The sequence below is a fragment of the Pieris napi genome, chromosome 9 (genome assembly GCF_905475465.1).
Source record: "Pieris napi chromosome 9, ilPieNapi1.2, whole genome shotgun sequence".
NCBI lineage: Eukaryota > Metazoa > Arthropoda > Insecta > Lepidoptera > Pieridae > Pieris > Pieris napi.
This window is the reverse complement of record NC_062242.1, coordinates 12,877,263-12,899,963: the sequence shown is the minus strand read 5'-3', so window position 1 is coordinate 12,899,963 and position 22,701 is coordinate 12,877,263. Positions and strand designations below refer to the sequence as shown.

General features: G+C 33.7%; 2 protein-coding genes across 2 annotated transcripts; both read right to left on the bottom strand.

Moving 5' to 3' along the window:
- Positions 1 to 423: 423 nt before the first annotated feature.
- Positions 424 to 20,954, bottom strand: LOC125052366 (probable ATP-dependent RNA helicase DHX35). Its single transcript, XM_047653171.1, has 16 exons — positions 20,660 to 20,954; positions 19,875 to 20,140; positions 11,363 to 11,527; positions 8,398 to 8,478; positions 7,693 to 7,752; positions 7,191 to 7,350; positions 6,909 to 7,006; positions 6,184 to 6,430; positions 5,401 to 5,542; positions 3,211 to 3,330; positions 2,643 to 2,809; positions 2,242 to 2,369; positions 1,607 to 1,753; positions 978 to 1,068; positions 753 to 903; positions 424 to 562 (listed from the first exon to the last, which is right to left on the bottom strand). The coding sequence occupies exons 1-16, from the start codon at positions 20,691 to 20,693 to the stop codon at positions 448 to 450; spliced, it is 2,172 nt and encodes a 723-aa protein (XP_047509127.1). The 5' UTR covers positions 20,694 to 20,954; the 3' UTR covers positions 424 to 447.
- LOC125052367 (ceramide phosphoethanolamine synthase) lies at positions 15,322 to 19,211 on the bottom strand. Its single transcript, XM_047653172.1, has one exon. The coding sequence runs from the start codon at positions 18,641 to 18,643 to the stop codon at positions 17,531 to 17,533; it is 1,113 nt and encodes a 370-aa protein (XP_047509128.1). The 5' UTR covers positions 18,644 to 19,211; the 3' UTR covers positions 15,322 to 17,530.
- Positions 20,955 to 22,701: the final 1,747 nt, after the last annotated feature.

Here is a 22,701-nt window from a genome sequence, read left to right as displayed (position 1 = left end):
ACTATATTGCTTGTGAGACGAATGTATTTAGTTGCTCACTGGCTGAATTCACAAGAATTGCATCATTTATAATTAGTTATAAAATGGTTTAGGTTTTAGGTAATAATTATTTGAATCGATTCTCCTGAAGGAAAACATCGTGAGGAAACCGGCTTGTTTTAGACCCAAAAAGTTGACGGCATCTGTCAGGCACATGAGGCTGATCACCTACTTGCCTTTTAGATTGACAAATGATCATGAAATAGATACAGAAATCTGAGGCCCAGACCTAAAAAAACAGGTTGGGCGCCACTGATTAATTTTATTTTTATGAAGTCCCAAAGGGGTTTACAGAACTATAAAGATACGTAACGTATTATCTCGTTTCATTCAGTTGAATTAACAAACACACGAAGGACATTGAGAGGAAAATGAAACACAGGCTGGCGTAGAAGTGGATGAATATATTCAGAGGTGGGTGTAGAAGTGGGGGGCGATCTCCAGGAGCCACTCCTTCTCGATCGTCATCATCTCCCTCATGAACACCTTGTCTCCCGTGCTCTGCACGCTCGCGAACACCACCCTGGAGGCATATCATCGTTACCTTTGTCCCATTTTACTTTGCGCGAGACAAATTAATTCGGAATTTCAATATTAACAAATTATTTAAAATATTTTTTTTATTTATCATAATAGTTTTTACGATCCTAGGTAGGGCGCACTATTGTGACGTTAGTATTTTTTTAATTAAAATATACCATGTTTTATCTCACCAAGTGGGCTGTTGAACGTGAAAAAGGCAACTATCGGGGCTGATGTGGAGCTTTGCCCCTCGGATTCCCCTGTAGGAGCCCTCGACGCTGAGCGAGGCCGCTTGAGGGAACAGACCGGACACCACGCACTTCATCACGCGCCGGCTTTTGGCTGAAAGATTAGATTTTAAAGTAAAAGAGTTAGAACATCGCAAGTCATGTCACAAGTCAAAAGACCCAACTCACCGGTTCCTAAGTCCAGGCCTTCGAATTCTTTATTTTCAATTTTGAAGTTTTCTTTGATCAATTTCTCTAAGCTCTTTCTTATTTCACAGGCCTTAAAAATTTAATCAAATATTACTTTCCATAAAAAAGCTAGTAAAATAAGTAAAAAAAACTGCGTTTTATATCACAGAACAGATTTCTATTTTTTTTACTTATGTTAGTTTAATGACGTTGTGGTTTATAACATTTTCCTTTTCCTGCATTAATATGTACTTTTTTAATGACGCATCACAAGTGTACATTGTGTTACCTACGTGAATAAATGATTTTTGAATTTGAATTTGAATAATTGTAATGTAGAGGGAGGGTAAAACTTGCCGAGTTTCTTGCCCGTTCTTCTAAGAACAAGGCCTGGTAGTGTTGCTCTTTCGCGAATTTTGTAAACGTTTTTGACATTCCCTATAAATTGCATATAAATTGAATAAACGTATTTTGATTTTTTGATTGATTAATTAAATTTTTAGATATAATATAGCATTTTGCATTCAAGATGCAGTTTATTAGAAAAAATAAACATTATTTCCCTTATGTTGATTACATATATATACAGTATTTTACGAGAAGATAATTTAAATAAACCTATAAAATACCTTTTCCATAACTCGGTAATTGATGAACATCTTCTGACACCAGTCCTTGCAAGCCTTCCGTTGCAACTTTTCATCTCTTTGAGTATTTTTCACTTTCGAGTAAGATTCGAACACATTCAAGTACATAATCAAGTCACCCTCGACCACCTGGAACCGTACAAATTATTTAATCGTATATATTACAATAGTAAATGAAATAATAAAATATAATAATTTATGAAGGAGACCGACATATAATATAATCAATTTCACAGAAAGACAAAATAGTACATTATATATACATTATTTATGTATATATATAATGTTATATACTATTATATATACATAATATTACATTATTATGTATATGTAATGTACTATTTTGTCTTTCTGTCAAATTAATTGCACTATATGTCTGTCAACATTATTTATCTAGACACCGGGACAGTTCTCCTTCATAAATCCATTGATATCAATATCTCAAAAACTACTGAATCGATTTTGTTGATAGACTGTTAAAATATGATTTTAAAATATTTATTTATTTACAATTTTTAAATTAACAAACATAGCTAAAACGGATTACACATCAAAAAAACAAATTTGCTCTAGTCAAACAATCACTTTGATATCACTATTTAAATAAAGTTTTAAACCTCAAAATTATTCCGCCTCACAACTCTCGCAGTCATCTTGTCCTTCCCCGCGACCTGTCTGACGAAGACGCCTTCCACCTGCAGCATCGCCACGATCGAGAGCACTTCGTCGACACAACCGAATTCACCTGAAAGACTCTTTATTCATATAATATAGAGTGTCAGAAAGTGCAGAAGCTATACTTTGGAATCCGATTTATTGGCTCGAATATCTTAAACTGCGGATCGAGAGATGTCGGAATCAAATCCAAGATGAAGTATAAAAATATGCCATATCAGTTTTTCTATAATAATTTAAATTTTCCTTAATTAAGAGGGTTCGAATATTCATGGCCGGTCTCAACAGAGGTCTGAGGCGGTCAAATCGATATAGAAGAAATTGTTTGGAATTTTCCACGCACCGCTATTACACAACATCTTGGCGCACATGGGCCGGAGGGGCAGTTCGGCCATTTTGTTCCCGACGGCCTCGGTCAGGTTCCCGGCTTTGTCTATCGCGTCCAAAGCGTACAGAGTCTCCAGCCCCGACAGGAGGCTCTTGGCCGGCGGAGGAGTCGGAAATGTGAATCTGGAAATCATTAAATAAACAATTAAATATAAGAAATCGAATTCAAAAAACCTCCAATTTTGTTGTTTCTTTTCGTCAAGTTATGTTTATGCAAAAATTAAAAGGCAGCGTAAATAAATTAATTTCACTCGAGTCTGGGTTTATGGTTATTATAAAAAAATATTTTACTAATATCTGTTATTTTCCTTTCTTAAAATCTATTATGATCGTTCAGGCTCGCTATTACCCATATAAATAATAAAAAGTATTTGCGTTAAGGATGTTACGATTCATCATTTACTTAGAAATTTTTACGAATTCTATTATTACATATATCTCCTTTAAAAAGTGTTTCAATTTGAAGAATTTAGTAATAGAACTATTTCGTATAAGAGATGTACAAAGGTCAACAACGCGTATACCTCAACAGGTTGTGAATGCCCAGAGCCTTCAGCTGCAGCAAAAGCGAGGACAAATCGCTCCGAGACATTTCCGGAGGAACGCTCTCGGGCAACTTCTCGTATTCCGCTTCCGTGTAAAGTCTGAAAGCGATCATATATTATAATTCATTTTTAGTTACTTAACATAAATTATATATTATTAGTAAACACAAAAGATTAGAACGTGAAGGTACTTTAGTCTTTTAAAATCTACTGAGGTTAGGTTAGTAACAAGTCCGTTACTAACCTAACAAGGTTTGTGGAACATTGGATTTGATGCAGTCCTTCGAGGTAGACTGATGCCAGGAGTAGGTTTAATATGTTATGCGGATGATACACTTGTGACGGCCAAGGGATGTAATTATCAGGAGGCGAGTTTGTTAGTTACTGCTGGAGTGGAAGAAGTAGTGACTCGTATAAGACAACTTGGTCTTCGAGTCGCTCTACAAAAATCAGATGTCATATGTTTCGCTAGGAGGTCACCACCTAGAGGCGCTGAGATAATAGTGGATGGTGTTCATATGGCATTAAAGTCGACGTTGAAATACCTCGGGTTGGTTCTTGACGCCCGATGGACTTTCAAGGCTCATTTTGCTGCCCTGGAACCCAAGCTTGATTCAACTGCAATGGCATTGGGTCGTATAATGCCAAATATCGGTGGGCCAGGCGGGGGCTGTAGGCTCCTTTATGCTGGTGTGGTGCGTGCAAAGGCGCTTTATGGGTGTCCGATATGGGCAGATAAGTTGTCTTTTTACAACAAGGCTTTACTGAGACGGTCACAGCGTAAAGTTGCCATAAGAATTGCTAGGGCATACCGTACCGTATCCTGTGACGCGGCATGTGTCATAGCCGCCACTCCGCCTTGGCATTTGGAAGCTTTGGCTTTGGGTGAAATTTTTTGGAGACGAGCTGAAGCCAGGAGTGGTGGTTTTGACCCACCTCTGGAGGTAGTCAAGGTCTGGAAGGAGGAGTATCGCCGCCTAATTTTGCTAGAATGGAGGGATGAGTTAAGTGAATGTCGGTTTGGTTTACAAACCGTTGATCTTATTCGTCCCTTCTTGAAACACTGGGTGGACCGACGGTGGGGATCGCTTTCCTATCGGCTCGTTCAGGTTCTCTCTGGGCATGGATGCTTTGGGAGTTACCTGCATCGAATCGTTGGGAGAGAGGCGACACCTGCTTGTCATCATTGTGACTGTAGAGAGGATACGGTGAGGCACACTGTTGAGGAGTGTCCGGCTTGGGACGGCTTTCGCTCGGTCCTTGCTGATAGCATTGTTGGCAATCTGTCGCTTCCACTAATTATCCAAAGAATGGTGGAAGCTGACAATGACGGCCCATGGAATGCCTTCAAGGCTTTTTGTGAGGCCGTCATGACTGAGAAAGAGAATGCGGAGCGTCAGCGCGAAAACAATTCTGATGCTCCGCCGGTAAGAAAACGACGACTGGGGCAGCGACGCCGTGCTTTCGCACGTCTGCCCTAAGTTAAGATGCTGATGATTTGTTCGTGGGAGGAGTCACGTTGATATTGTGGCATTCGCGTTTGGCGGGGGTAAGGATAGGGCACAGCTGTTACCTGCCTCCGCCCTTTGGCGAGCCGAAGGCATCCGTCAGGTTTTAGTGGGTAGGTGTGTAAATATTATGTCTGAGTCCCACATAATCCCTGCTGGAGTAAAATTCAGCAGGGATATGCGTAAAAGCATTTCCTGACGTTAAAAAAAAAAAAAAAAAAAAAAGTAACAAGTCCGTTCCGCACGAAGTCTCGAAATAAAAGTGAGTCAACGCCGGTGTTGCCATGCTTTATATAGGTTACTGCTACAAGATGGCGTTAGTCCGCTAACAATATAATAACAAACAGTTACACTGAAAATATAGCCAGAGATGGAATACTTAATACATGTAACTACAAAAAGGTTCAAAAAAACAAAAGGAAGCAAAAAAATATTCAATACATTTCATTAAGTGGTACCTAATTTGGCTGTGTTGTGTGATGGTGTAAAAAAGAGGGTATGTGAAGGTGGGTATGTGGGGTGTGCTCATGATGGAGGTGATTTTGCGCTATGGATATTCTTAATACTCCTAAACCATATTCCGCGATAGCTTAAACAGGTCAAGGCTAAGATATTGGATATTTTAATTAAATTTTTAGAGAAACATAATAAAGAGCAGGACCTGTAGCACATCCCCCGAGCCACTCTGCCTGCTCGGCCGGCTCGTTGCGTCGCGTTGTGTCGCGAGACGGGACAGACGGACATACACTCCACGCCCAGCACCGGATCGAAGTAGGGCAGCTTGTGGAACCCGCAGTCGATCACTGGAATATAATAGTCTCGTGAGGAACTGACAAATATTTATATTTATTAGCCTCGGCGGTAAATACTTCATTCTTCATATTAATACGATAACATATTTAGGAACATCCAAACGATGTAAATAGAATAGGTTAAACACAACTCTATAATATTAAGAATATTTTTTGATGTGAGGTTGCTTTTTTTTTAAGTAATAGGAGGCAAACGGGCAGGAGGCTCACGTGATGTTAAGAGATAAGCCCATGGACACTCGCAATGCTAAAAGGCTCGCAAGCACGCTGCCGGCCTTTTAAGAATTGGTACGCTCTTTTCTGGAAATACTTTAGTGGGCAGCTGGTTCCACAATGTGGTGGTGCGCGGCAAAAACTGCCTTGAAAAACGCTCAGTTGTGGAACGGAGGACGTCGAGGTGATACTGATGGTATTATGATTACTACTAAAAAAGCTTTGTTTTGAAAAAAGGCATCATTAAGTTAAATTATAACGGTCAAATTAGATAAAATTTAAAAAGCAACTAAGCGCTGAGCGCTTGCCGTTAACGTCCGACATTTAATTCGATTTAATTAATGTACATAGTTATTCATGAATTTTGCGAAAATTATTTTAAAGCAGTATAAAATAAATGTAATAATATTTAGGCTCACCGTAAACGATTCCCGGTATGGTAACACTGGTTTCGGCAATATTAGTCGCCAGTATGACTTTCCTGACATTCTTGTCTCCCATTTGAAAGACTTTAATTTGCCGATAAAGCGGGAGACTCCCGTACATTGGCAACACTGACAGATTCGCCGCTTGTATACCGCTCGAAAAACTTTTACGATATTTATTCTTTTCGTTATTTTCTTCGGCGTATATTTGTATAGTATCTAGTGCTGCGAGGATTTCTTCCTGAAAGATGGTGGGTTATTTATTCTATAGTTAAAAAATAATAAATCAAACATTATTCGTCTCTCTCCTTTAAGAACGTAAATAAATATTTATATTCCTTTCGATTGTTAATTATCTGTCATGTCTCAAAACTGACGTTTTACTTAATTGTAATATTGACAGTTTTTTAGTCTGTGGAAAAAGACGCTAGTCTTGTCATTTGATAAGAAGAAGAATTTTTGTTAGTACATTTTCGGATTTTAATCAGGAATTAGATTTATTGGTTTGAAGAACTTTCACGAAATACCTCTAAATGTTGTTTCTATAATTATTTCAATAATTGATTAATTATTAATTACTTTACTCGTCTTCACATCTATTTAGTTTTTAATTAATTATAGGCTTTTAAGATTTTTTTTTTAAACTCATAAAAATCATAAATGATATCAATTCAATAAAATACTAAATATATAATAAATAAATAAAAATAAATATTTACTTGTGAAGTCAGAAATGCCAAAATGTCCCCAAACGGCTGGTTTTCGTGTATTTTGATGACTGTGTCTACCGTCGCTTTTACATAGTCCGCTACTGGTTCTGAAATTCAACAAAATTTTCAAGTAATTGTACAAGTCTACATTGTTATCTATAAAAAAATATAAAATAATTTAAAATCAAATTAAATAACTGTAGTAATTTCACAGATTATTATTTTTATTTATTTAATCAGGAGTTTTCTAATAAAGCCATAAAATAATCATAAGCCATTTCTCAAGTTTACCTTCCACGTAGAACACGTCGATCGGATGCGTCCTTCCCTGCATGGACATAATGACAGATGTGTCCGTATGGCCGTTCTTATCGCCTAAATTGAAGAAATCTTTCAGAAACTCGGCATCCATTGTCGCCGAAGAGACGACGATTTTCAAATTTTTTCGTTTCTGGAAAAAACAATTACATAAATGTATAGTAAAATAATAATAGAATATACGCTAAACAACGCAACACAACAACAATTCGTGTTTCTTTGTACTTTTTAAATTCAACTTAATCGTATGAATATATAAATAACTTAGGCGTATTTCTTCACGAGCAAATTGCTTCATATAGATATCGATCAGTTGGAGCACAACAGGCCTCGAACGGACCATTACATCCCTGTTCCGTTACCCCAAGTGTAATATATGATATTAGCTTAAAGGCCCTTTTTCTATCACATGATATCGGAGAAACAAAAAATATTTTTCTTATATACCAAAAACCTTAGTTTACACCCACATTACCTTAGCTATTTTCTTCAAAAGCCCCATCAAAACATCCGTCATTTGGGATCTCTCGTGGACCTGAAATCATCTTCAGAAAAGTTAATATGTGTTTTAATAATTTTCCTACTTTCATTAACATGTCAATAGTAATAAAAATCACCCTGGAATTGAATTACATCATTTTTGAAGTTAGTGACACAAAATTATCAGTATGAAGTTAGTTCTAGGTGGCATGAAAATCGATAATAACTATGTTCAAATTGAATATTCTAGTATTTTTACATTTAGAACGTGTTTCGTAACAGTACAATTAAACAGTGTGAATAAATAAATATTATTTTGGTGTTCTTACTAAATCAATTTCATATACGACGGTGATAGTATTTACTAATAATAATTTTATTGATTAATTTTTTATCGTTAATCACTACTGCATTTTAATTATTTTTTTCCATAGGCCAAAGAAGTATAACTTCTAACGCGTGTACATAACACACACTCTTTTTTTTTATAGAACAGGGGGCAAACGGACAGGAAGCTCATAAGTGATACCGCCGCTCATACACTCTCAATGCCATGCCGATGTCAGATAGCATGCGAGTGAGTTGCCGGCCTTTAAAGTCATCGTTTTTCATTTACCATTTGAAACAAAATTTAGTATATATGTATTAAAAATTATATAAGAATTAGTTGAATTAATACCTAATCAATGACACTATTTACCTCGTCTAGTACGATGCAGGTGTACTGCATTAGAAGTGGTGACGCAAACATTTCCCTCAGCAGAACTCCTTCTGTCATAAACTGGAATAAAACGTTTGTTTTGAAATTAATAGAAAATTGACACGGGGAGAGGTGAAAACGAAAGACGAAGACAACTTGTCCAATACGAGATAACACGCAACATTATGCTGTCCAATCACGATATTGTACTATCACTATCAAACTCAGGGTTTCGTTTTTGGTTTTCAATTCCCAAACCTGGCTTGCCTGCTGATTGATCATCTTAAAATCGATCACAAATTATTACAGAGTGAGTTTATATGTACTTCAATTGTAATTTAAAAAAAAGTAATGACAAGAAAAAGCAATAAAAACATTTAAAAAGTGATCAGTGCTTATAAATGGCAATAATCTCTTGTATTCATTTAAATAAACATCTAAAACCCGAATTTCCGGTTTAATTCATACATCATTAATAATTCAAGATGGCAGAATTTAGACGATACTTTAAGGGGTTGTTTTGTTAATAAACACTATTCTATGCTATTGAGCAATACTATTTATTAACTCTTAAAATTTTGTGCAATAGTAACTTAATTATCTTTTAAATTAAGCAAGGTCGATTTGGTCATTATTTTTAAATTGCATCAGTTACGATTTAGAATAAACAACAACAGCTTTTTGAGATAAAATAATTTGATATTATTATATAATACAATATCTATTGAAATCACGTTCAAAAACCCGAATGAAAAGGTTATTTAGTAGCTATTAAAATTGTTTCATTCTCTTCAATACATAACCTCGTCCTAAATAGTACAAAAGCAAGTTTTTTTTAAATATTTTTTGTAAATCGTCACTAGTCGAGGTAAACGTCTGACTACGTCATTAGTCAAGGGTACTTTGAATAAAAAATACGGAAATTAGAACGGAGTTTGTGTAGGTACCTGGTTAATTACAAATATTTAAAGATGATTTCATATGAACTGGCTATTACCTGAATTCATATCGTAACATTTTGTACCTTTAAAGGTACAACAATGTTTGTTAATAAATTGGTCAAGTAGTTTGTAATCGATAAGAATACTTGAAACGGGAAAGTCCCCTTCAACTAAGTGTACACTCAACAAAATAAATAGATAAAGTACAATATTTTAATAGTAACATAAGAATATATTTCAATCATTCAAAAGCTTTAAAGTTTACTAGATGCTAAAAAAATATGGGTAGTCAGCCTATATACGCCTGAAAATACACAATCCGCCAAGGATGAGTCCTTGGTTATAGAGCCAGAGATGAGCCTCACACATATGTTGGCAGTAAATTTATTATGATTATATATATATATTGCTGTATTTACAGCATATTACTATGTTTTTATTGGCGACTCGATGTTAGACCGGAACAGAAACCTAGAAACAGGTTTGTTTCCAAAATGGAGTCTAAAAAATTAAAAATAATCAACTAATTTTTAATATTAACCATTAAAAGGGCAGTTGGAAGTAATTTTGTGTTAAGTGAAAGTAATGTCTCAAAATGTAAATATCGGCTAGACATTGATTGAAGGGTCAGGTCAGGGTCAAGTCATGTTAGGTCGACCGGTCACGACTTCATTCATTACATTCAGATTGAGGTTATTGCCTTTATTATATGATCTAATGTGACATAATTGGCTGACGGGTTATTCAAAATGCATGTGGTATTTAATGCGAATATTTGTCTATGTAAGGCAATCTCTCATAGCAATAACAATCGACGGATTGTAATAGCCATCAACAAGCTATCCATGGGAGGTCGTATCGGTGTCTCTGGATAGACCTTTGTATGAAAATGACAGTTGACGAAAGCTCGATTTCAACGGTTAATTATTTTAACAGATTTTAACTTACACCAGTTTTTTAAATAATTAAATATCTATTTGTTATGGTTTAAACATACACATGTATATTCTAATGCTATTTGTACGGTTTTATTTACTTTATTTGGTTTACATCGATTATTATCGTTTTAAAAGAGTACCGAGAGTTTTTTACGCCGGCTTTTTCTCTCGGCCTACACCCTCTGTCTTCTTTGCCGATGAGTAGGGATGCCTTCAAATTTAATGACGTGGTATAAGTGATACATGTATCTTATGTTCCATAATAAACATATTTTATTTTATTTTTATTTTTATCAAATATGAGTGAAAACTCGGTAAAATGGAACGACAAAGAGCATTTTATCCGTCGCCAAAAATGGATGGTCTTCGTAGGGTTTGGTTATTGGGATGCAGAGATCGATCGACTGTCACGGTCTGATCTCAGATTGTTTTCATCTGAGATTGTGGATTGATTATTGGGGCGTAAGAGTATTCAAAAAAGCAGCTCAGTTTTATCTATATGTATACGTATGAAATTAGATAATTTTGACTATGATGTATTTAGAGTACCAAGTATGTTTGCTAAGTGTATGAACGTTTGTCAACAAATTTCTCGAAAACTAAAGTAATACCGAGCATTAAGCATATCGCATTTTTAAGCTATGACGTAATATACTTGCGGCCAATACGCGTTAGAGTGAGACAGACTATATCGGCGTGTTAGTCTGAGTCTAGTAGAGTGGTAAATTAAATAATATCAAAGAAAAAGAAATACTGCATAAATAAATAATTATAATTACATAAGTTGATAAAAAAATGCTATGCAATAGCTTTACCGCGGCAGTCGCAGAGTGCCACACTTTTTTTTATTTATTTAAACCATTTGCGATGATACAACGCTAAGATGGTTTTTGAAAGATACCCATATTCCTATTTACACATTACAGAAGCGTTTGAAGTGCGTTAATTTTTCAATCAATCATTTAGGTTTAACGCTAATCCATTTTTAGCCTTTAGAAAAAAGGCATATAATATGCGGCCAAGGGATGAATGTTCAATATTTTTTATGCATTACCTACATCAAATAAAAATAAAAACCATAAGTACCACGATGCCAGTATCAGGCGTCCTGCAGGACGTCATGGCGGCAGCATAACCAACATCTTCACCGAGTGTAGCCCCTCTCTCCTCAGCGACGCGACACGCGAGCGACACACACGCCGTGACACGAGGCTGGGTCACGCACACTTTGTGACCCACTTCGTAAACATACTGAAATCGGTTTAATTTCAAAGGTAATATATTTTTACTATAATAAGCATGTACTGAAATATATGATAAAGTATCATTTGTCATGAAACAAGCTCGTTTGTAACATGACAATTGTTTATGATTTCAAATAAATCCTTCATAAGTACAAAGACAAGTTTAGACACACTTAGTATTTTTTTGGATTCATGTTAGTAGCTACAAAATAACAAAAACGTCTAAGAAACCAATTATGTGCATGCATCTGAATAAATGGATATAAATATTAAATTACTTTTGACTTTTGTAAAACTCTCGATATACTAGAAACAATTTAATTTGTAACTACGAGGGGTCTTTATAACACTCAAAAGCTATGATGTGTCTTATGACTAACACACATAAATTACGTGTGCAGTGTAAAATAATAAAAAGTTAATTGTAATTTGTATAATAAGACCAACTCTGAAATCGTGATAGGTTAATAAAACACGTGTTCGTTGAAATAGTAATTCAATATCGATAACTTTAAAAATTGTAAAAATTAAATTGCTTTTAAAGTTATTTCACGGAATTGAATTCTGCGTTATTATTGTTTTTAATGTTTACAATTTATGTCGCGTCATGGTTAACAAACGTATTAACTTGTGGTATTGAATTCGAATACCGACAAAATAAAATTTAATAAGCAAAAACCGATCGTTTAAAATTTTATAAAACAATGTAACAAAATCCTTATGCCCAAATTATTGGAGGGATTTAGGCAAACGGAAGAATATGCATGTAGTTTACATTCTCACGTCCCAATTTTGGGTTTGAATCTTAAAAGTTCCGTAAAAATTAATAAACATAATAAAGAAAGAAAAGAAAAAACTTTATAATACACACATAAAGGATATTTAGGTAAAAATTAAAGTGCACTTTGCACTAGGATTCCCTTTGTCGTGGGCATCCAGTCTCTTCCTTTTGATGTGTTAACGGTACTTGACAATAATTTTTATACAACACTTACATTTTATATTTAAGCTATTGTTGCAGGATGAGATTAATAAGATTAAGATTGTTAGTTAATGTACAAAGTTGTTTTCTTTTTTCCACAAGAAAATACCAAAATGTAATTATCATTCCCTAAAATCATTAATGTTGTTATTGATTGGATCTTGAAAAAACTAAGTTTAATAAAAATATCTATTATCACATAGTATGTGTTTAAATCTTAAATTTTCAAGATAGAGACGAATATCCCCTATATACATAATTATTATCTTAAAGGATACTGGTACGCAATCGCCAGCCTTCTGGCAGTGTGCGTGTTTAGGCGGGAAAAGAATTTCTAACCTCGGCTGAAGTATGACTATCAAATATTCATGAAGATATAACGTGAATAGAGTCGTCGTAAGAATTTACCTCAGAATTATTGATGTCTGATCATTGGAGGTCATTGTAGCTACAGCATTTCAAACAATTTATTTTATTGCACTTTACCTATGCTAACGAGGGCTCAGGGAAATCCTGTTATTAAACATAAAATCTTATCAATTCTCAACTCAAGTATCAAACGCCCAGTTACTAATGCGATGATAAAACACTTGCGTTGGCTTGGTTAAGTAATAATTTTAAAAAAGTATTTATTACTCACAAACATAATATATTAATTATGACGCATTGACGCAGGTGCAATTATAAAGTTGATAAAAATCGCCTTTTTTATAATATATATAAATCTTATGTAACAAACAGTATGTTGACGTTTTATCAAACACCTCTGCTCTGCTCAATAATCTAATATATAAAATTATCGTGTCACAATGTTCGTTCTCCGAAACGAAACGGCTCGACCGATTCCTATGAAATTTTTATGCATATTCAGTAAGTCTGAGAATCGGAGATCTATTTTTCATCCCCTTAAATGTTAAGGGTGGCCCCACCCCTAAATTTTTATTTTTATTTTTTAGACAAAACATTTTGTTTTTATTTTTTTATGATACATCATACAAAAATACATACAACCCTTAATTTCTAAACCCTTTATAGAGACGTCATTAAGAACATTTCGTAAATAAAAAATATTAGTCGATAGAACAATGAATAATAGGATAATAATTACCAACAAACGTAGTTGTAAAATTGTGGCGTATCTTTGTAATAATAGCGTAAAGTGGGTGGCAGTTTCCTTTGTCAAAACGATAGTGAAAAACATTTTAGTTTTTCCTCATTATTTGGTAAATAATTTAAGGATATCCACAAAAATATTGTTACTAATTAAATGTGAAATGCAATGGGCTGGTCATGTACCACGATACCTAGACAACAGATTGCCATTAAAGACAACAAAATGTACGGGTCCATCCGGAAGAAGAGGGGGCAGGCCAAAAGAAGGCTGATGAAAGGAGTCATGTGGAAAGTCATGAATAAAGGCCATTCAACAGGAGTCCATATCCACAGCTGACTACATTTAGCTATAAGTAAATACTAACAACACTACTAAAATTTTAAATGGAACTTAATATGGAAATAAAAAAAGGCTTTATTATTATTATAATTGAATCTGTTGCTAATAGAAATGTCAAATTTATATGAATGTTTGAGGGAAGTAAAAATTCACAATTTGTTTAAGAGCACGGGCGGGTTTTGAGTGCCGCCCGTGCTCATGGCATTCTCTATGCCAGAGGGCTCGCGAGTGCGTTGCCGACTTTTTAAGAAAAGGTTCGCTCCTAGAGGGACCCAAAGTCGAATTGGTTCGGAAATACTTTGTTAAATATTTGAGCGTAGATGTTAATAATTGTTTGTACTATTCAGCACGCATACTAAAGGCTATATATGGTTGTATTTATAACAAGCTAATTCTCTCAGCAGTGAGTAAAGTATATTCGCACGTGTTTCACGGAGAAGTCCATGCTTGAATGCTCAGTTGCGAAATGGTGCTATAAAGGTATTTTTGTAGTGGATATTATAATTGTACAAACTTATTTATAATTTATTTTTCTTGAACATCCGGGAAGGCTGTAGGATATATAAGATTTAAGAATAAATAAGCCTGTTTCCTACAGTAGCTATTTTATACACTCGTTCCACATAGACAAAGTCGCGTCTCAATATTATATATAATTTATTACATATTATATAGAAATATAAAAGGTTAACGCTCCGACAAAAGTGGAGCGCATAATCAAGTAATTATGCGCACATAGTTAATTAATAATTACAATATGAGTGAAATTATTTTGAATATTACGGTTTTTCCAACACGGGAACGCCGATTTGTCTAAATCGTTGTTAAAAAATGGTCATAAGCAAATACGACTCGTATATTCACTACGACGTAGAAAACATACAAATCAGGCGACTGTTTTATAGTAGGTACCTACGTTAGTGGTGCACGATTTCCTTATCTAGAAATATCAATTGTTTAATACTACCTGCATTAATTAGATAAAGAAAGTGATTGACACTACTCATTTAAAGTTAACAGTAGAGTAACTTTAATACTAAGGGTAATCCAGAGATGTGTCTAAGGGCACAGGATGATTTCCGAATGTCAAGAACGTACGAACGAACGTACGTAGATTTCACAATCCTAAACACTAAAATTAAAATTTAATTGAATCGATAAGCTTTGATAAAAAAAATTGTAACTATTTAGGTATCCTTACATTTTTATTTACGTATTTTATTTGATTAAAAAAATTAGTTGTAAGCTCGCAAGTCAATTTCCCATTAGGGTACAGGAGGCTGATTAGCTACTTGTATATATATATAATGAAAGTTTTGACTTTTCAATCAAGAGTTCGTTTATAAGAAAATAAATAAAATTGTAATAAATTAAAAATATTTTTATTTATCTTATAATTACCATTTGATAACACTCGCCTTAAAAATAATAAATCCCTCTTTATTTAAAATTAACCAAAGGTATTTTTAAAACAGTACATTTCAATGAAATTACTATTTTAATTCTCTTATTCACAAAATGTAATAAACGCTAGCAGTGTGAACGAGTTCGATTTCTGAAACGCTAAATGTCATTATTGTGATTGAACTGCATCTCAAAAATCGATATTACAAATAAATCACAGATAACGCTTTATTATTCATAACACTTAAAATACACTCCAAATTATCCATTACACGCAGAAATTAATACAATTTTACGATGTGACTTTAAAACTGTTTCGCATTTCGCGTGCCCCACAACATTATCACTGATTGTCAAAATCAATTTGTATGTGTGTGTGTGTATTATTAAATGTGGTGTTTCGTGCAGCTTCATTCATGTGCAATCGATATTATGTTAAATTAACTTTCGTAATGATATGATCAGACACAATATATCTCTTATCATTAAACACGTTTGCACGTTTATGATAAAAATTAAAAACTTCAATATTTTATAGAAAAGAAACACGAAAAACAATTACGTGAAAATTGAAGATTTTTTTTTTCAAATTTAATCGTCTGTGAAAAACTTAATTTTTCTAAACATGAACTTTGGACGGACGGTATATAATGCTCTTTTAGAAAAACTTTTATCTCAATAAATTAATAATGTAATGAACATTTTAATTAAATTATGGGTGATGGAATTGAATTTGACAGAGATCAAAAATATTAATTTTACACAAATTACTAGAAGAAGACCTTCAGGTCATATTTAATCAATTCAAACATTATAAATATATGGAATATGACACGTTTTTATCTATTTAATATTATTTTATTTGTCATTTAAGTGAAGCGTATGTTTTTGTTTTTAATGAGAATAAATTTCTTTAAACCTAACACGAATATATTACAAAACAACAAAGTATAATTATTAAAATCTTATTGTCAGGATTATATGTACACATATATTCTATGTTAACAATATATATTCAAAGATTATTGATTCTTACATATTATGTTATAGATCTATTTGAATTATGTATAATTAACAGCGTAATTTAAATATGAAAATCGGGCTATCTTAGAAATAATGGTAACAAATATAGTGTGTAAGAAAGTACATGTTTGGTAGATAGATCACAATGTGGAAAACTTTAACTCACATATAGCTAACATCCCTTATCAATAGGGTATCTTTATCGAGGCCAGCCAAAGATTTACCTCATCGAGTGGCAATTTTTATTGGACCAGCTAAGCTAAGTGTAATCTGAATATGAAAATAGTTTTACATTCTAAAATTAGTACATTAACTCTGATGTTTTAAAGGAATCATTATGTTTGGACAACTAAACTAATAATATATGTCTCACATTATTAAGGCCAGGTAGTCGGTTTTGGATACCGGGATATAAAAACCTGATACCTCTACAAAAATCAGTCAACATTCTAGCGTAGTAAACTTCCCATTGTTTTGGCACAATGGATTCCTACTTCACAATATCACAATATTCACCTTATGAAAGAGTTTTTAACATGCGATGACAAAAAGCTAATCAGTAATATTGCTAAAACAGCTTTTTTGAAACAAGATCAAACAGGCATTTCGCGAAATAAACAGAGTGCGATAAAAATAGCCGCTGGAACGTTTTTTTTTTAATTACCTCCACGAAATGAGAAGAAAAAAGGTGTACGGGTGAATGAAAGCCATCAAGTATATAAAAGTACATAGTACATAATTAAACGTGATATATAGTACATAATTGAACGTAAATTTTCATAGGTAAAATATAATTCCGCTTAGAGATGATGACACATTTTTAAAATAACTTTTAACTTGTCACAATTCAACTTCTGCTCAGGTACTAAATATTACAGGTATAACATTAGGTAATAAATATTACAGATTTGAAGCCAAACTATAACAAAAAAAATTCAATGATTGATTTTTAATCGCGTTAAACATTTGAGGTAAACTGTTATAATTATAACCCGAATTAAACTTGTCAAGGTCATTAAAGTGGCTTTTCAACACATTAATATAAAAATATTAGTTAACTATCAACGCTCCTAATTATCCTTATCGAGTGACGGATATTCTCACGTGGACGTTCGCTTGAATAGTTACTATTTTTTCCTATTTTTTTCTCATACATCTAACCCATTAACGACAAAATATCTTATATTTTCGACAAAATGCTCTGAAGCCGCAGCAGCAATAACTAAACCAATGTAACCACTGTAGTGGACAGCTTTCAAGAAACCCCACGTTTTATCACAAAACACTGCTAATGAGAGCAAATGAAGATAACTGTGCGGGTTGACAATCCGCCACATACCCGTCGCCACATAGAACTTTGTAGATTTGAAGGCTGTTATTCGCCTAACGATATCGTATTCTAAACAATTTTCCAAGAGATTTTGATATAAATCAATGTATCTATTCCAAGCTAGGGAAGACAAGAGCATCTGCCCGGAAAATAGACCCATCACCTGAACAATTCTCTGGAAGGACACTTTAGTTTTGTATGAAATTCCTATATCAGTCGTGTGATCTTTCTCGATATCTTCACACGAGTTAATTTCCTTTAATTGATGATAAGGTAAAGTGCTCACTGGAGTGCCTTTGTAGCCACGTCTCGGGGGATTGTTCTTAAGATACAACATGATCCCCACCATCATACATATTACCCCTAATAAATCACAAATACCGTCGACCCAATACCCCAATGTCCCGACTTCCGATCTCTCCCCTTTAATGTGCTTTCTTTCCCTAGCCACGTGACCGTCGAGGTCATCTAAAAACATTCTTATTTGAAACAATATTATTCCCATACGCCGAGCAGCTAAATTTTGACAAGTTAAAAGGTTGGCTCCAATGATAGAGATAACAACATGGGTGAAAGATATCATGTTCGGTGTCAAAAATATGAGTCTATCAGATATTCCTAAAGCTATGTCCAGAATCGAGCACAGCGGTCCATAAATGTAGTGATTTATGTGATCGACCATGAGGGCCTTCACGGTCGGGTGACATAAGGGATTAATACTACATGGGATCCAGACTTCGTCTTCATAATTCCTAAAAATACTCTTCGATGTCGAGGAGTCTTGAGTAGCATTTTCAAATTGTTCAAACTGGTCCAACCCATATTTTTGTATCCGTAAGTACAGAAGCGCGTCCATAAAAAGACAGTAAACGACGACTAGTAAGAGTAAAACTGATAGAATTTTACTAGCTTGAGACGAAGGCCACATCATCTTGTAATATTAAATATTACTCGTCCACGCATGTGTAGGTTTATTTCTAGTCAAGGACAAGATTAACACGGGTTACGTCAAAAATAAAAACTTCTGCTGCTTCCCAAACGGTGAAACGGTTTACACAATCCAAATTCCGTAATCCCATTTCATCGCGTAGGCACGACCGCTCACACCGATATTTTCGATATCACAATTTAACGTTCGTAAAAATTTACATCAGTTGAAGGCCGTTCTAAATCTTAATCCGTTCACATAAAACTCACAACTTTTTTATGATCGCACTGCACATTCACGAAACCCGCACGACTCTCGTAAAACAACCGCATTTATTAGAAACAGTCCGTTAAATAGATGTCAACTCATGGAGCATGTTTAAAATTCTATACAAAACTTGTCGGCAAAATTGGCCCGCTGCTTAAGAAACTTTGAAGAAGCTTGTTGAATGTCTGAAGAGTATCGTCAATGTTTACAGAATAATTATGGATTTGCTGGAAACGAGCGAATGCGGCAACGTGCGTGCGCATACCCCGACCGCGGGCGGTAGAATGACAACAAAGTTTACGGCAGTCAAACAACAATGCATTACGAGTTACGACTTACGACCCAGAGGTCTCCCGCAGACTTTTAAACATCTGCGAAATGTTAACCATAAACTAAGAAATTTTTTAGGTCCTGGTCCTGATGGGGCTATTATCCGCGTTTTTTGTTTTATGCATTAGCAATTATTAGGATTGTTATTGAACTTAAAGAATTGCTAGAAGCATTGATATCTGCTTGGGTTCATTATGGATACTCTGCTATTAGATTTTGTTTAAACAGATGTTAGTGATAAGTAAAATATAATAGATAGAATTAACACTTGGTTTGAACATAGATGAAATATTATTGAGGGATTATTAAAAAAATATTGGACATAATAATTTATCCAAATTATAGCCTATGATTACTCATAATATGTATACATATTAGAAACTGCATTTATAAGAGCATAATTTTAAATAAAGTTAGAAAATTTTTATAAATAAATAACATATAAGTAAATAGTAATTACTTAAGCATATATGTATAACTTTTGTTTGTTTTAGCAAGTCGAGATCAAATAAAAAATATAAATCTAACAACACACTTTGATTATAATAGTATTTATATGATCATACCTATTATGGCAAGTATTTCTTCTTACATAGATTTTAAAATAAAAAATAAGTTACATATAAATAGTACTAACCTGTGGCACTTGAGTAGACTTCCCACAACCCGTTTCACCAATTAATATCAAGGTCTGATATTTCTCCAACAAATACAATATGTGGTTTCTGTATTGAAAGACAGGGAGCCTCTGCCTTTGTGTTTCTAAAGGTAAGTGGTGATAGCGATTATATACAACATTAGTTTTAGAATCTGTATCTGTTGTCAAGGCTGTATCTATGTTTGGGTTTACCAGTGTTTCAATCTCCCCATTTTTGTTTCTAACAGGGTAAAGAATATCATCCGCTGAAAAAAGGTTTGTTTCAATTATAAACTGAACAAATGGATTTGTGATAACTAGATGTCAATACTTTTTAGATGATAAAATATTAGAAATTAGTCCATGCAAAGTAATAACATCTCTTATTTATTACAATATACATAATAGCTGGTAAATTATGCAATATAAACCAATCTCAATTAAAGTGGTTTTATCCAGATATTGAGTAACATTTATTAATTGGATTTATATAAATTATTAATCACTCTAGTGACATGTTATTGTTTAAAGTACTTAATAAGATTTAAGTCGATTGTTTATATTATAAATGTAAACAGGATTATGAACAATGATGTTTTGACTTATAATTATTGTCACAGGCTAGGCATAGAGGGCTTTTCCGTTAAGTTTTTAAATTTTCTATTTATAGCCTTATAAAATAGTTATAAGAAGACGACATTAAGCCTAAAGATAGAGAATATATAAGTAAACAATTAACTTTTCAATTTTTTTTGTTTGAAAGTAGTGCCTAAAAAATTACATACCGGGTTTTTGAAAAATGGGTTTTCGTGAAATCATATTTGGTCTTAATAATCACTTAGTACTCCAACACCAATTAATCTGTTACTAAAGTAAAACTGCTAGTTGGACTGCTAGATGTAACTTAAAACTTTATTTAGTATTTATATTTTCTCCAAATGTTCAAGAAATAAGACGAAAAATATGCAATATACATTTAAAAAAATTGTGTATGCTACTTAAATGTAAATGACTATGATAATTATAGTTTCAGTCCTTAGGTAATAGGTAGATCTAGGTGATCTACCGGAATATCATGGATTCAACTATTCAAGGCATAAAACAATAATAAGTTTTTGATATACATTTTCATATGGCAATGTCAAGTGTCAATTGTCAAATTAAAGTACGAGATCTGTCAACCGCTGCTGAGATTTGATCTTCTTGAAATTTGTTATTTTTGTGAAAATGTCGAAAAAGCCACTTCGATCTCAAGCGAGAAATGTTGTTTTCAAAGTTTATGGTAAAATAAAAGAAGATGAAGGTATAAATGAAACTCATTCTTTCATTTTAAAGCGCGTGGTAGATTTGACCGGTAAGTTGGACTGAGTAATTTTGATACTTTTAGTTTATTTTATATTTTTCTTCGCTACATAATTGTGACTTCTTTATAGGTGTTTCCAGTACTACTACGGAAGGGACGAATCGTAGCTAAGGACACATCGACTGATGGTGTATTTTCCACGCATGGTAAACCGAGGGGGGGGGGGAGAAAATCAACTTTGATAGTTTCGATTTATAGTTGATTGGGAATAAAGTAAAGGAATTTTATACAGTCCGGAAGGAAATTGCAACATTAATGAAACTGTTACAAATTCTTCCACAAGGTATTGATTTCAACGGAGGAAGATAATATCTGAGGTTAGAAAAATATTAAATAATAATCCCTCTCACTCTCACTCGTAAGAGAAGGCATGTGCCCTGCAGTGGGATGTGTATAGACTGTTGACGATGGGCAGTATGAATGACTAAGCTATTGTTTGAGCTGTTATTTTTTACAGAATTATACTTAAGGAGATTGGTTTCGAATATGTTAAATGCCAATCAAAAATAACGATTTTGGTGGAGAGAGATGACCTCAAACTACAAAGATACAAATTTCTAATCTACAAAGAAAACCGCGATGCTGAAGAGCATAATAGATTATTGACCTATTATTGAATAATTTTACTACTTTCTGACAATTCATAAGTGTACCTACTTGTTTACCTACATGAATAAAGATTTTTTGAGTTTGAGTTTTAAAATGTTTAGATTGATGAGATATATATCTGAGTTCATCAGCAGATAATTTTTGAAATGGCATCCTAGAAAAATATTTTTTTGTGTGAGAACCGTCAAACCATAGACCGAGACACCCAATACCAGTAATAACTGCCAAGACAAATACATCTATAACAGCGCTGATTATCATAATAAGAGCAGATTGTATCCTTACTGCATGAAATGTATGGACGAACATTCTTGAGTCAGCTTCTGAATGGTTTGATTGTAATTCAAGTAGATCCCTCACAAATTGAAGAACCTTGCAACTTGAAACATTTAGTGGGATCATCGAATGCTCCACAAATATAAATCTCACAGTCTTCTTTGACTTGTGCATATTTTGAAGCATTAGCGCACAGAAATCGAACGAGTTGCAATTTATAAATTTATTAAGGGCTACAAGTAGAAAAATTTATATGGAAAAGTTTATTTTTATTAATAATTAGGAATCCATCCTCACTTTTACCATTACAACAAACTATAAATTATTATAGAAATAATCCTTAAAATGATTTTGTATCATGTACTCAATACATTCCCTTTTAAGGAATAAAAGAAAAGGGGGTTAAAAAAACTTGAGAGGTGTCAAGGGACACCCGGTTGGAACGAAGTTCCTTTCGATTAATTTATATATAAGAAATAAAAAACTTTCAGCTTTTATTAAATAACGAAGGTCTGGCCGTCGTGGTCTCTCAGGCCATAAAACAACTATAGCAAAAAGTATCGTTACAACTTTTGGTCT